We start from the raw sequence: 13,999 nt of genomic DNA on the forward strand, positions 1-13,999 counted from the left end.
GCTGGTTCCTGTGGTTGAGTCCCAGGAGGGCTGGGGCATCTCACTCTTTTCCTCTTCCAAGATGCCTAGCAGGGATCCTTCAGACCTAATCTATGCACATTGACATGAAGTGTATATCTTTATTCAGTTCCTCAGAAGAATGAGTGGAAATGTTTATTGCTATTCAGATATTGGATGCCAGAAAAAGCATTTACTTATTTAACAAATATGTTTGCACTGGCCACTGTACTAAATAGGAATGAGCATTGTTATGTCTATGCCTGCTGAGTGTGCTCAGGAAGGTAAAGCCATTTCCCTAAGTTTGCATGATTACCTAGGATCAAAGTGGAGAAGTGATGTGTAGAATATCTGCTCTTTTATCATCACCCAAGGCTTCTCTTTGAGAAAAGACACAGCCGTCATGCAAAGGTTATTAAAGCCCTGGCTGGTGTTGCTCAGTGGATTGAGTGAGGGTCTCTGAACCAAAAGGCCGTATGCCTGGATTGTGGGCCAGGTCCCGGGTGGGGGCATGTGTGAGGCAACCACACATTGATGTTTCTCTCTCTCTCTTTCTCTCACCCGCCCCTCTTTCTATAAATAAAATTTTTAAAAAAGAAAGAAAAGGGTTATTTTTTCTTTTTTTGTAAGATTATTTATTTATTTATCTTTAGAGGGGAAGGGAAGGGGGGAGAGAAATATCAATGTATGGTTGCCTCTCGTGCGTCCCCTACTGGGAGCTGGCCTACAGTGGGAACTGGCCTGCAACCCAGGCATGTGCCCTGACTGGGAATCCAACTGCTATCCTCTGGTTTGCAGAGGTCCACGCTCAACCCACTGAGCTACACCAGTCAGGGCCAGGAAAAGGTTATTAAGGTTAGTAAAAGAAGAGAGGAAAGCCTGAGGAAAAACAACTGAAAACAGGGAATCCTTGTAGAGTTTGATCAGAGAATTCCTTATCACATGGAAATTATGGCACTGATTTTTTGAAGCCCAGCAGAATAGCCACCAATCATGACAAGAAGCTTCATGATCTCTTTCAGGAATTCCATGTGGTCAATTCTACATGATTAACATATTCTAAACTTGAACTAGGATTAGTTTTACACTGTGTAATATAGAAGATGATATCAATGATTTGCTGCTAGTAAACAAAGCAAAATCATTTAAAAATTGAATCGTAGAAAGTAAACTTAGGCAATATGACTACTAGGCACAGGAGCCAGCATTCGATGAAAGAGAACTAAAAAAAAGTAAGCTAGAGAATACAAATTCTAACAAAGAAACTTTCAAAGGTAGAGAATATAATTTTAAAAGCTTCATCAGAAAGATATGTGTGAAACATGCAAATTCAGAGCTTTGCTACACATTCTTCAAGGTCATGACATCATAGGCTAAAGGATAGGCACAGGCCCTCACAGCTGGGATGGCGTGGCTGAGGTAAATGAAGGTGTTACAGCAAGGTGATAAACCAAAGGTAAATATATATCTCCTCCCCTGCTTAGACCAACATCTCTTTGAGTAGAGAAAGCCTTCAAATCATCTTTTGGTAAAGCAAGAAAATAAAAACAAAAAAATAAAGTAGGATTTACTGAAGACATAAAGTGCAAGAGAAAAATACAATGTTAGTATTTTAGGATCAAGAGAAGATAAAAAATATTGTTTCTTTTTTAATAGGGAGAAAAAAAGCTGGGAAGAGATGACACCAAAGAGCAAATATACTAGCTGTGCTTACAAAGTCCATCCATTCTTATGAAACAGGTGAAGTACAGAAAAAAAAGAGAGAGAGAGAAGGAAGAGATATCGTACAGAGAGAGGAGAGCACAGCAGACTTTCAGCCAGAAGAGCAAAGGCTTTTTTGACAGGTCACTGAGTTGACAGATGGAAAGAAGCAGTAGTTTACCTTTCTAAAGGATTTCATTCTTTTCTGAATGTCTTATTGTGCTAAAGTTCAAGAAATCAATTTGGGCACACACCCTTCTAGGTGACATTTGGAAAATTCTTTTTTTTAAATTTAGTTATTTTTTAAGTACAGTTTTTTTGTCTATTTCTCCCATCCCAGCCCCCCCTATCCCATGCTCCCCACCTCCCTCTCATCTCCACCCCCCTAGCTCTCGTTCCTGCATCCTTCATATTTGTTCCTCCAAATCCCTCCCTCTTTCCCCCTTAAATTCCCCTCCCTCTCCCCTCTGGTCACTGCCCCATTGTTCTCTATTTCAGTGTCTTTGTTTTTATTCTGCTTGCTTGTTTGTTTTGTTGTTTAGCTTCCTGTTAAAGGTGAGATCATATGGTATTTGTCTTTCAACACCTGGCCTATTCCACTCAGCATAATGCTTTCCAGTTCCATCCATGTTGTTGCAAAGGGTAGTAGCTCCTTCTTTCTCTCTGCTGCATAGAATTCCATTGTGTATATGTACCACAATTTTTTGATCCATTCATTTATTGTCAGGCACCTAGGTTGCTTCCAACTCTTGCTATTGTAAATTGTGCTACTATGAACATTGTGGTGCATAGGTTCTTTGAAATTGATGTTTCAGGGTTCTTAGGATATAATCCTAGCAGTGGAATTGCTGGGTCAAAAGGCAGGTTGATTTTTAGTTTTCTGAGAAAATTCCATACTGTTTTCCATAATGGTTGTACCAGTCTACAATCCCACCAACAGTGAACTAAGGACCCCTTTTCCCCACAACCTCTCCAACATTTGTTGTTTGTTGCTTTGTTTATGACAGCCATCCTGACTGGTGTAAAGTGGTATCTCATTGTGGTTTTAATTTGCATCTCTCTGATAGCTAACAATATTGAGCATCTCTTCATGTGTCTCTGGATCTTCTGTATGTCCTCCTTGGAGAAGTGCCTGTTCAAGTCCTTTTCCCATTTTTTAATTGGGTTAGATGTCTTCTTAGAGTGGAGTTGTGTAAGTTCTTTGTATATTTTGGAGATTAAACCTTTGTCTGAGTTATCATTAGCAAATATATTTTCCCATACACTTGGCTGTCTTTTTAATTTAATACTGTTTTCTTTAGCCATGCAGAAGCTTTTTATTTTGATGAGATCCCATTTGTTTATTCTTTCCTTTATATTCCTTGCTCTAGGGGACATATCAGTAAAAATGTTGCTGCGTGAGATTTTCTTGCCGATGTTTTCCTCTAGAACTTTAATAGTGTCACGGCTTATATTTAAGTCTTTTATCCACCCTGAATTTATTTTGGTATGGTGTAAGTTGGTGCTCAAGTTTTATTTTTTTGCACGTAGCTGTCCAGTTCTCCCAACACCATTTGTTGAAGAGGCTATCTTTACTCCATTTTATGTTATTGCCCCCTTTGTCAAATATTAATTGACTGTAGAGAGTTGGGTTGATTTCTGGGCTCTCTGTTCTGTTCCACTGGTCTATGTGCCTGTTTTTATGCCAGTACCAGGCTGTTTTGATTACAGTGGCCTTGTAATACAGTTTGATATCAGGTATTGTGATCCCTCCTACTTTGTTCTTCTTTCTCAAAATAGCAGCAGCTATTCGGGCTCATTTATGGTTCCATATAAATTTTTGAAGTGTTTGTTCTATGTCTGTGAAATACGCCATTGGTACTTGAATAGGTATTGCATTGAATCTGTATATTGCTTTGGGTAGTATGGACATTTTGAGGATGTTAATTCTTCCAATCCATGAACAAGGTACATGTTTCCATTTGTTTGTGTCTTCCCTGATTTCTTTCTTCAGTGCTGTGTAGTTTTCTGCACACAGGTCTTTTGCCCCCTTGGTTAGGTTTATTCCCAGATATTTTAGTTTTCTTTTTGCTATATCGAATGGAAAATTCTTATTAAACACTTCATTTTAGCCAGGATAAGACTGGGTCTTGGCCTAGAGTTATTTATTGTTTTAACCAGTGGTTTGAATGGTGACATGGATTCTGTTTACCAGGGTTTGTAGATAACAAGCCAGTCAGGCAGAATAATAGGGCAGTAGCAAGAGTATGGGCTTGGAGGAGAAAGAACGGGATGAATTCTCATTGTGCTACTCATAGTTTTATGGGAATGTGGAGTATACTTTTCAGCTATGGAACAAAAAACAGAGCAACCTTCCCCTCCTCCCCAAAAGTAACCCTGTGGTGGTTTTGAGAGCTCTATGAAAAATGTGCTAGACACTGGACTACAAAGATGCATAATAGATAGTTACTGCCCAAAGGCACTTGTAGAAGTGAAACAATAAATGTTGGGTCAGCCAAAATGATTTAAGGTAAAGATAAAAGACATATTTTTCATTTTCACCAATAACTTTATTGAACAACGTATTCTCATCATTTTGTTCTGCCACCTTCTGCTATCTTTCAGGAAAATTCATAATTCCATCTTCCCAAAACTTTTTATCTTTTTGAAAAAAGAACTCTTCCAGGTATCTTTTGCAGTCTTCCAGGGAATTACATTTTTTTCTATTAAGAGAATTTTATAAAGACTGAAATAAATGGAAATCCACAGGGGCAATGTCTGATAAATATAATGGATGAATCAGAACTTCCCAGTCAAGCTGTAATAGTTTTTGGCTGGTAATCAAAGAAACATGTGGATTTATGTTATTCTGATGGAAGATTATACATTTTTTGTCTGAATGCCTTTCATTGTGTGCTGCTTTGAGCTGGTCTAAGGGAGCGGTACTTGTTGGAATTAATCTTTTTTTTTTTTTTTTTTTTTTTTCAGAAAAAGCTCATAATAGAGGACTCCCTTTCAATCTCACCATACACACAACATCATCTTCTTTGGATGAATAATAGCCTTTGGTGTGAATGGTGATGGTTCATTTCACTTGCCCCATGATCTCTTTCATTCCATGTTATTGTAAAGTATTCACTTTTCATCGCCCGTCACAATTTGTTTTAAAAATAGAATGTTTTCATTATATTTAAGTAGAAAATCACATGTGGAAACACGGGCAAGAAGGTGTTTTTCGCTTAGCTAATGTGGAACCCAAACATCAAATTGATTAACATAACCAAGCTGGTGCAAATGATTTTCAGTGCTTGATTTGCATATTTTGAGAATGTCAGCTATTTCCCGTGTGGTGTAACATTGATTGTTCTCAATAAATGTCTTGATTTGATCTCTATGAACTTGAACGTGTCTACCCAACCGTGGAACATGTCCAGTGAGAAATCTCCAGCACAAAACTTTGCAAACCACTTCTGACATGTTCAGTCACGAGCAGCTCCTCTATACACTGCACAAATCTTATTTTGGCATTTCAGTTGCATTTGTTGCATATTTTCTTTCATCTTCAATATTAAAATGGCCACACAAAAATTTACCAATTTTGATAAGCTTTTTTAAATGCATGCTGATATGACAGCTGTCACAATACAATGTAACAAAATTGTCTTGAATGAAGTTAAGGACAGCTAAGTACTACCAGAACCATCTTACAGAAAACAAAATGAATGTTTTGGCCAACCCAATAGACAAATAATTAATTTGAGTCCTTTGTGAGAAGTACACAATCAAATATTAGGGTGATTACAAAGAAGAATTGGATTATATTTACTGGGGACTAAGAAAAGCCTTCATAGAGAAAGTGAATTTGAGATAAACGCTCAAGCAGGTGGAAATAAAGGTGGGTGACAGCTGAGGTGGATTAAGAGCGTAGGGACTGATATGTAATAGAAAATTTTAATTTAATTTTTTTCTGGCTAGAAATGGAGCAGAGGGACATACAACTGTAAAGAATTGTTAGGCATGCATTGTGGAAAACCTTTACTCCAAAAGATTTTTTAAAAAGCAGGGCATGACAAAAGATCAGAAATTGTGCTTTAAATATTGGTTAAGACACTAAAAAAATCAGGTATAATTTAATTAAGTACATATAATTCTAATTATTCATGGATTTCACATTTGCAAGTTTGCCTCCTTGCTAAAATTTGTAATCCCAAAATCAATCATCACGACAGGTCACTTGCAGGTGTGTGTCGTGTGGTGGAAACCTGAGCTCCCCAACACACACGTCCCCAGCTGCAGGCAGACAAGGCAACACCTGTCTTCCCGTTCCAGTTTCCATATGGTAAAAAAATGTCCTTGTGTGATCTGCTTAGTGCCAGGTTTGTCACAGTTTTGTGCTTTTTTGCTGGTGACTTCACTGTTTGAAATGGCTCAGAAGTGTGCTGCTGAAGTTCTGTCTTAGTGTTCCTCAGTCCAAGAAGGCAGTGGAGTGCTTTATGGATGGACACGATAGGTAAGCTTTATTCAGGCTCCAGTGATAGTCTGTTGGCCATGAAATCAATGTTAATGAATCAATAATGTATTAAATAAGGCATTTTTTATTAAAAAAACATGTGTTCTATGTGGATCAATTGATAAAAATGTGATTGGAAGGCCTGCAGGATCCTGGTTTTGTTTGGCCCCTCGGAACAAGGGTCAGTGCTTGCTCACCCAGTGCTCCTCGCAGCGTTACTGCTGTACATAAACACCGTGAGGGGTGAGAACTGCCTGTGTCTACAGGGGTTGGCGAAAAGCAGGTTTACAGTTGTGAGTGCATAAAACACAGTTTTCGTTGTATTCTTATTTATTAATTATTGTACTTTTCGTGTGAACAACTGTAATCCTACTTATGCCTACCCCTTGTTTATTAAACAGTGACTGGGTGCCTAGCATCATGCTAAGAGCTGTCAAAGATGAGAACATCATACAAATTTATAGCAGTCCATAAAAAGTTCCCAAAGCTGAGGCATAGATAAGTCTAGTTACAGGTTAGCAAGTAGCAGACACTGGGATGGGCTAAAGGCAAGGAAAGAGTAATGACACCAAAATGTCCAGGTCAGGGGAGCACAGTAGACACTCAATATTATCAGTGAAATGAAAAATAGTCACAAAGAGCTACAAAACTCTGCCAAGAAGTTTAGAGTTCATTAATGTTCATTGTAGTTACTAGAGGTCAAAGGCTAACAAAAACTTGAACGACAGCTTACAGAAGGAATGCAGACATAAATCACAGTCTGACAAGACAAGGTGTGACAAAGGAAGAAATGAGAGTGTCTCACGAGGAAGAGAGTCTCTTCACAGACTGATGACAGAATGAGGGGATGTGCTGTGGATCAAACCATCTAGATTGAAATGTGTTCAAAAGGAGGCTTTTCAGTCTTCTTTTTGTGTATTGTCACAATATAATTGAGCTTTTGGCATTATTTATCTCTGGAAGGCAATAGAGAGACCAAAACACTTCTCAGGTTTCTTTTAATTCTAAAGATGATTTTCATCTTGAAAACAATGTTTGGCTTTTCGATGTTTTTCACACATGTTACCTGAGCACGAGAAGTGGCTCAATAGAGTGGACCATGAATTTGTCTGTGACCCAGGAAGCCCGTGATCTGATTTCTGCCTGGAATTGTACACACCTGGTTCTAGACTCAGGGACCATCTAATATCTTGCATTTATTAATCTATAAAACCAAAGGGTTGGATTACAGTGCCTGACACACAGTGGATACTCCGTAAATGCTTCAGTTTGAAATTCCATTCTACAGAGTAGTGAAGATGATATAACTAGCCACATTCTTACACTACGGAGGGGAAATTACATAGTTAATAGGGAAGGAAAAACTGAGACTCTCTGCTACTAGACTGTAGTTTTCTTGGCTCAAATTTCTGAACTCCTTTTGAATTTTTTTTTACTAGAATACACTCTTCACGAGAGGTTAGTAAGATTGTTAAAATGATGGTGACATTATGTAGGAGCTCAAAACCATTGAGATGGAGTTTAAGAAATATTATGCCATTAGTTACATGATCTCCAAGGAAGTCATATATCTTTTCAGGTGAGAAAAAAGGTGCTTACAATCAGAAATTTACCAGCTTCTTCTGCAGAATCCAATAACATACTTCTACAATGTCTGTTGAAAAAATTAAACAACCTGGCCTTTTACTGTTCATTTGAAAGATAAACTTTGAGAAGCTTGCATATTTTACATTCTACCAATTTCCTAATTTATAATATTCACTTAAATCACTTTGGAAATACAGTTTTCAATGTCTTTTCCAAGTTGGCATAGTTACTGATGTTGTTCAAATTGAAATCTCTAGTTACCAAAGACATTTTTTAAAGCATACAATATCATTCATGAAAGTTCATATATAGAGTAATAATAATGATAATAGTAAACTGCTTGAGGTAGTAACTACTAATTCTACTCTTAAGGATAGATATTTAGCAATTATTAATGGTTTGTGCAACACAGTGACAGTGACAAGATGCTTCTGCCTGCCACACTGTGCCCACAAAATAATACTAGAAAAACTGCGTCATGAGCTTTTTATTTTAAACTAAAAATACTAAACATACATAAGATAAAAACAAACAAATACCTTTGGAGGAGTCTCAGATCCTGGATACTCTCTCTGATCGAGTTTCTTCCAGCGATCCATTAGTTTGGTTACCATGGGCGTATTAAAATCCACCAGCTGGAATCCTGTAACATTGGCTCCACCGTGTATAAACCTCTCAAGAGAAATATCCTTGAATCCCTATAAAAGTCAATATGGCAGTTTGTTCAGTTCACTGTTATACATTTTAGCTCTTCAGTGATAACAAATTAATAAGCAATGTATATGTAACTAGATTTCTAGTAAAGTGATGATTAGAAAGAGGCCAAAGATACATTTATGTCAATTTAGCCATTAAATTCCATCTTCAAAATCTAGAACATGAGACGAGTATGTAAGTGTTTTTCAGTTCAGTTGAACCTAATTTAACAAGTATTTCTTAAGTTCCCCTGAATGCATTTTTTAGAACATAGGGGTGGATATAGGAAATGAGTATGGTATCATCAGACAGTTGCCTGTTGAGAACATGACGGCCCTGTGGGACAGACAAGTAGAAATGGGTCCACGTGGAAGTGCTGAAAGGTGTCATGGTACTACAAGTCTAGAGGTGTGGTTTAATGACAGAGTTTTAGAGCAGATAGAACTGATCATTTGAGCCCGGGAGGGTGAAAGCTTTGATACTTTCAGTCACTACAACCCTTGAAATTCTTGGAAATGGCAGTGCAAGGGAGGAGAGCAAGATAGACCATTCACGGACTCCTGTGTGTCAGGAAAAAAGATGGTGTCCACCAGGTGGAGTGAAGACACTGGAAAGGAAGGGTATTACCTCTTTTGGGCTAGAGAAAGTTAACTGAATTTTAATAATGCTGAAAAGTTATTTTCTATTTATGTACCTACCTACCCATCTATTACCATTTATATTATTTGTTTTACACCTGGTCCTGTTTTTACCCCTTTAAGTATTTAGGGTGACTTACAAAAATATATACCCAATACAAAGTGTAAAACATAAACATTAAAAGAAGAGGGCAAAAAAATAAGTAAAACATGTGAGGGAAGTGACTTAATAAAACCAAAGATACAAGCTCAGAGAAAAGTAAACAATACACATGAAATTTGTTTTTACACCTGTATTTGCATTATTTAGTTTTCTCTTAGATTTAGTAAAGTTTTTTTGAACATGTGAATTTAATTTGATTGTGTTGTGGGAACAAAGAGAAAATGTTTTTCTTTCTTTTTTTTTTTTTAGTGAAAGTAAACTAAGCAGCAGGGACCTTACAGTTGTAACAGGAATCAGTGCGGGAACCAGGGAAAGGTGACAACTAGGTGTTGCCGCTCCTCTGAATGTTTTTGGAAACCCCTGTTTTTGTCTGTCTGTTTGTTTGTTTGTTTCAATAACAAAGAAGTTTGCCTTACTAGCTGATATATGCACATTACTGTTCGGCTACCTAAAGGGAAATAGACCAGTCTATCAGCAACTCAGCTACGTTCTATGGAAAGCCCCAGGAGTGTGTATTGATAGCTAATAGTGACACTGGGCTTCTTATGTATCAGGCACTCTGCTAAACACATTACCCAAATGACCTACTTTCATTCTCAGACTGAGGTTATAAGGTAGATCCTATTATAAGCTTTGCCTTGTAAGGAAGGAAACTGAGGCTCAGTGGGCTACAACAAGATTCAAGTTTACCCAGCAAATATATATCAGAGCCAAGATGACTCTTGAGTGTGCCTTTTTAATCGCATGCTCTTGTGTATTCTTGTACAAATATGTGTATTTTAAACTTTGATATTTTCATAATGTCCCTAGGAGAGGCAGGGCGGTCACACTGAGGAAAATGGTCCAGGCTCTGAGCCCCACCGCAGTTCCCCCGCCCACACGGACAATGACAATGGTGACGCTCACGTAGCACATCTGGTTAAAATTCACTAAATGCTAACTATTATTGATTAATTGATTCAACAACGACTTATTTCACATCTATTATGTGCCAGCTGCTCGGAGAGCTCATCGATAACATTCTCATTTCACTGGGAAGAAGTTAAATGCCGGAAAGCAAATCTATGTTTTTGAAACGGGGAAACCGCTGTCCATCAATCTCCAGCAAGTAGAATGTCAGCTGAACATTTGTTTGCTTCTACGAGAATATAGGCCAAACCCAGAGGCAAGCCAATGATTTCGGTTTTCAAAAAGCCACAGTGATTCAACTATTGCATTAGTTGCTAATTGATGACATTTTTATTTTCTTTCCGCAGCGGCTAAAATAGAAAGCCTGGCCAGCTTCCTTTCATAGCATTATCCCGCGCCTGCGAGATGCACAAGCAAAGCTGCAGCCTTCAGAAAAATCACCTGATGTGCATCTGATAAACAATAATCCACATTTCTCTGATTCTACCCCGTGGCTATGATGAAGGTAAAGGAAGAAAATATTGTCATATCTGATGATTAACTCCTTCCAGTTATGATCTAAATGAAAGGTGGCTGGCTGTGTTAATTTCAGCTTTGGCTGTCTGAGTACAGATAAGATTTTTTCATTTTGTATATCTAAAAATAATTTTACATAGACAATTTGTAGGATCTAGACCAGGGCTGTCAAACTTATTTTCACCGGGGCTGACATCAGCCTCACAGTTGCCTTCAAAGGGCCAAAATAATTTTAGGCTGTGTGAATGTAACTACTCCTTAATTGTTAAGCAGTTGAAATTACACTCAACCCTTTGAAAGCAAACTCGAGGCCGATGTGGCCCTTGGTGAAAATGAATTTGATGCCCCTACTCTAGACCTTTGATTTCCAACCGACACATCACAAGAATTTTAAAAACATGCAATAACTATTAGTCAGAAGCCACAGACTTCTTTTTCCCTTAGATCATCAAATAAAAATATGACAACAGCCAACACAACAACAGCCATCCAGTGTGAATGAACCAAAATTATACCAATTTTTTTGTAAGATTGGCAAAAAGTATAATATATTTTTTGGTTTGTCACAGAATTTCAGTCATTAGTTTATGTGTGCCATGAGATGAAAAAGGTTGAAAATTTCTGTTCTAGACTGTGAAGCAGTTTTCTCATAAACAGTCACTGAGTGGACACAGAGATTTCTGTTTTTACCCAGAGAATATTGTGGAGCTGAAAGTTGTCAGTAACTTTGTAATAAAATTGTAATTCTACCTCAGGGGAGGCTAAATAACTAGATTATCTTTCAATTTGTTTTTACTTTTAATTTCCATTTCTATATATTCTCTGAGGCAAAACAGGAAAAAGAAAATTAATGAATTATAGGCTTTCAAATAATCTGATGACTATTGATATAAACCTACATAGGTCCATCATATCATAATGTTTACTTAACATTATGATATAACAAATGTAATAATGTTTATTATTACTAATAAAAATTCACTTTTTAAGTTTTATCTAACTCAGAAAACATCTGTGCTGTTTTGCCTTTCAGGTTCACTGGTTATCTAAATCATTGAGGCAGCTTTGGTGCAATTAACAGAAGGAAGGTCAAGTGGAATGAGAAAGATTCACTCTTCAATTCACACTTAAAATATAGGTTGTTAAGAAGTTGATTAATGTATGCATTTTTGATGATCAAAGTAGATAGCTGGTGGAGTTGGACATATTCAATGAAGAAAAGTTGAAAAATATAAGAAACACAAAGGAAAAAGTAAAGCTATGTCTTCGAGTTCATGGTCTCTTAACTAGGGCTATTGCATTTGAGTAAAAAATGTATTAGACTCCAAATTTTGGGAACTGAGTTCTAGTTCCCATTTGATACTAACCAAATGCCTAAATGTCAGCAAGGATTTTACTCTCTGCATCTTAATTTTCTTACCTTATAAATGAGGAATAAATGGTTTGTGCAATTGTGTGGTTTGGTGAGAGTTAGATAAGGAATAGATCTAGTTAGTCTTCAGTGATATGCTATAAGCATTCTGTAATCTTATACTTGTTTATGACAAATCCAGGTGTTTTCCTAGATGTAAACAGAATATATTTTTAAAAATTAAAAATCTAAATAACAAGATTTTAACCATTTGCCTCGCCAGTGGAATAGCTGTCAACAGTTCCTCCTTGCTCCTGTATCGGTGGCTGTTTAAACCATCTGACTGCTGGAGGAGGGGTGAAGCAAGATTTAAATAAAAATACAGAGAATGTATGTAAGGCCAGATTCCCCCTTGAGGGTGGCATTGGAGATGCTTAAATGTATGATCACATTGTAATTATGTAAGCTATTCACTAATTTTGAATTTATTTAGTTAAATTGATTTACTATTTGGCATCAGATAAGACAGAGTTTTAATCTTGCTTTTGAGACTTGGGATCCCTGTGATCTCAGATAAATTACAATATGTAAAATAAACATCTATTTTGAGGATTAATTAGAACAATTACAGGAACAAAATAATACTGTGATGTAAGCAGGTTGCTAGAGAGGGCCCTTTTTATAAGGTCAACAAAGACATTATTCCCAACTTAATGAGCTTGCAGTGTATTAATGTCTCATTTGCAGCTTAGACACAAAATGTTGGACAATACCTGGTACAGAGGTGATGTAACATTTACACAATGGAGTACCACTGGGCCATAAAAATAAGAGACTTTTACCCTTTACGACAGTATGGATAGACCTGGAGAACATTATGACAAGTGAAATAAGCCAGTCAGAGAAAGACAAACACCATTTGATCTCACTCTTATGTGGAATCTAATAAACAAACTGCTTTAACAAGAAAAAACAGACAGACTCATAGATGGAGAGCAAAAGACAGCTATTGGGGTGGAGTTTATGAGGTGGGAGAATTGAGCAAAGAGGAAAAAAGACTCAAGGACAGGGACGACTATGTGGTGGCTGCTGGAGGCAGTATAGGGGTGACAAATGGTAATGGGAAAAATGCAATAAAGATTAATTCAAAAAATAAAAAACAGTAATTTCATGAATAAAAAAAGCATGAATGCATTCTATACTATTGACGTACAGGGTGATATGTGAACCCAGTAATAGGCTTAGCAGATTGGGCATATAAGAACAGCTTCCTAGAAGGGGACTGTTAATTAGGATGGGTAGGGTAAGTGCCTCCTGGTATAGACAACACATAAACTAAAGCTGGGAAGATCACAGCAGCAGTACTAATGCCTTGACATTAGTTTGGTTTCTGGAAGGGACACATGAGAGGTGGAGTGGGAAAGAAACTCTGGGGTTAAGCAGGGCTAAGTCTTCCAGGGCTTTGTTCATTAAGGTAAATGGTATAGATACTTTATCCTAATGCATTTCAGCAGCAGGGAGCTTAGATTTAGAATGTTTACTCTGGTAGAAGATGGTGAGCATTGGGGCAATGGCAGCATGCCATTTTTAGAGAATGGAAGGAAGCTCTGTGGACCGGTGAGATGACAAGTATTAGCAGGTAGGGTCGGAAAGACCATGTCTTTTCTTTTCATGAAGGGCCTGGCTTCTTTTACTGTATTTTCAGCTTAGAGCCAATGAAATAGTTTAAGCAGGGAAATGATCTCATTCTTATCTCTCTTAAAAAATAGCAGGGAGCAAAGTGAACAGGAAATTGGAAAAGAGAAAGTCTAGTGGCAAAGCAGGGAAGCAATTTTCTTTAAATCTCTGAAAAACAGACTACAGTGAGTCAAGAGATAGATAAAGTTTTCCTGCTTTTACATTTCTTGGAAATTTCTGGACTAGAATTTAACCTATTGAGATACCATGTACTT

General features: G+C 37.3%; 1 protein-coding gene across 2 annotated transcripts in view; it reads right to left on the reverse strand.

Annotated features, from left to right (window-relative positions):
• The window catches only part of GRIA4 (glutamate ionotropic receptor AMPA type subunit 4), a 395,647-nt gene that overhangs the window by 70,280 nt on the left and 311,368 nt on the right, over positions 1–13,999 (reverse strand). For both annotated transcript variants that reach the window (XM_053670367.1, XM_053670368.1), the window contains exon 6: positions 8,314–8,472. In XM_053670367.1, coding sequence (XP_053526342.1) covers positions 8,314–8,472 — 159 coding nt within the window. The remainder of the gene's footprint in view (positions 1–8,313; positions 8,473–13,999) is intronic.

Source organism: Artibeus jamaicensis, unplaced genomic scaffold (assembly GCF_021234435.1).
Source record: "Artibeus jamaicensis isolate MK-2021 breed Jamaican fruit bat unplaced genomic scaffold, CSHL_Jam_final contig_585, whole genome shotgun sequence".
NCBI lineage: Eukaryota > Metazoa > Chordata > Mammalia > Chiroptera > Phyllostomidae > Artibeus > Artibeus jamaicensis.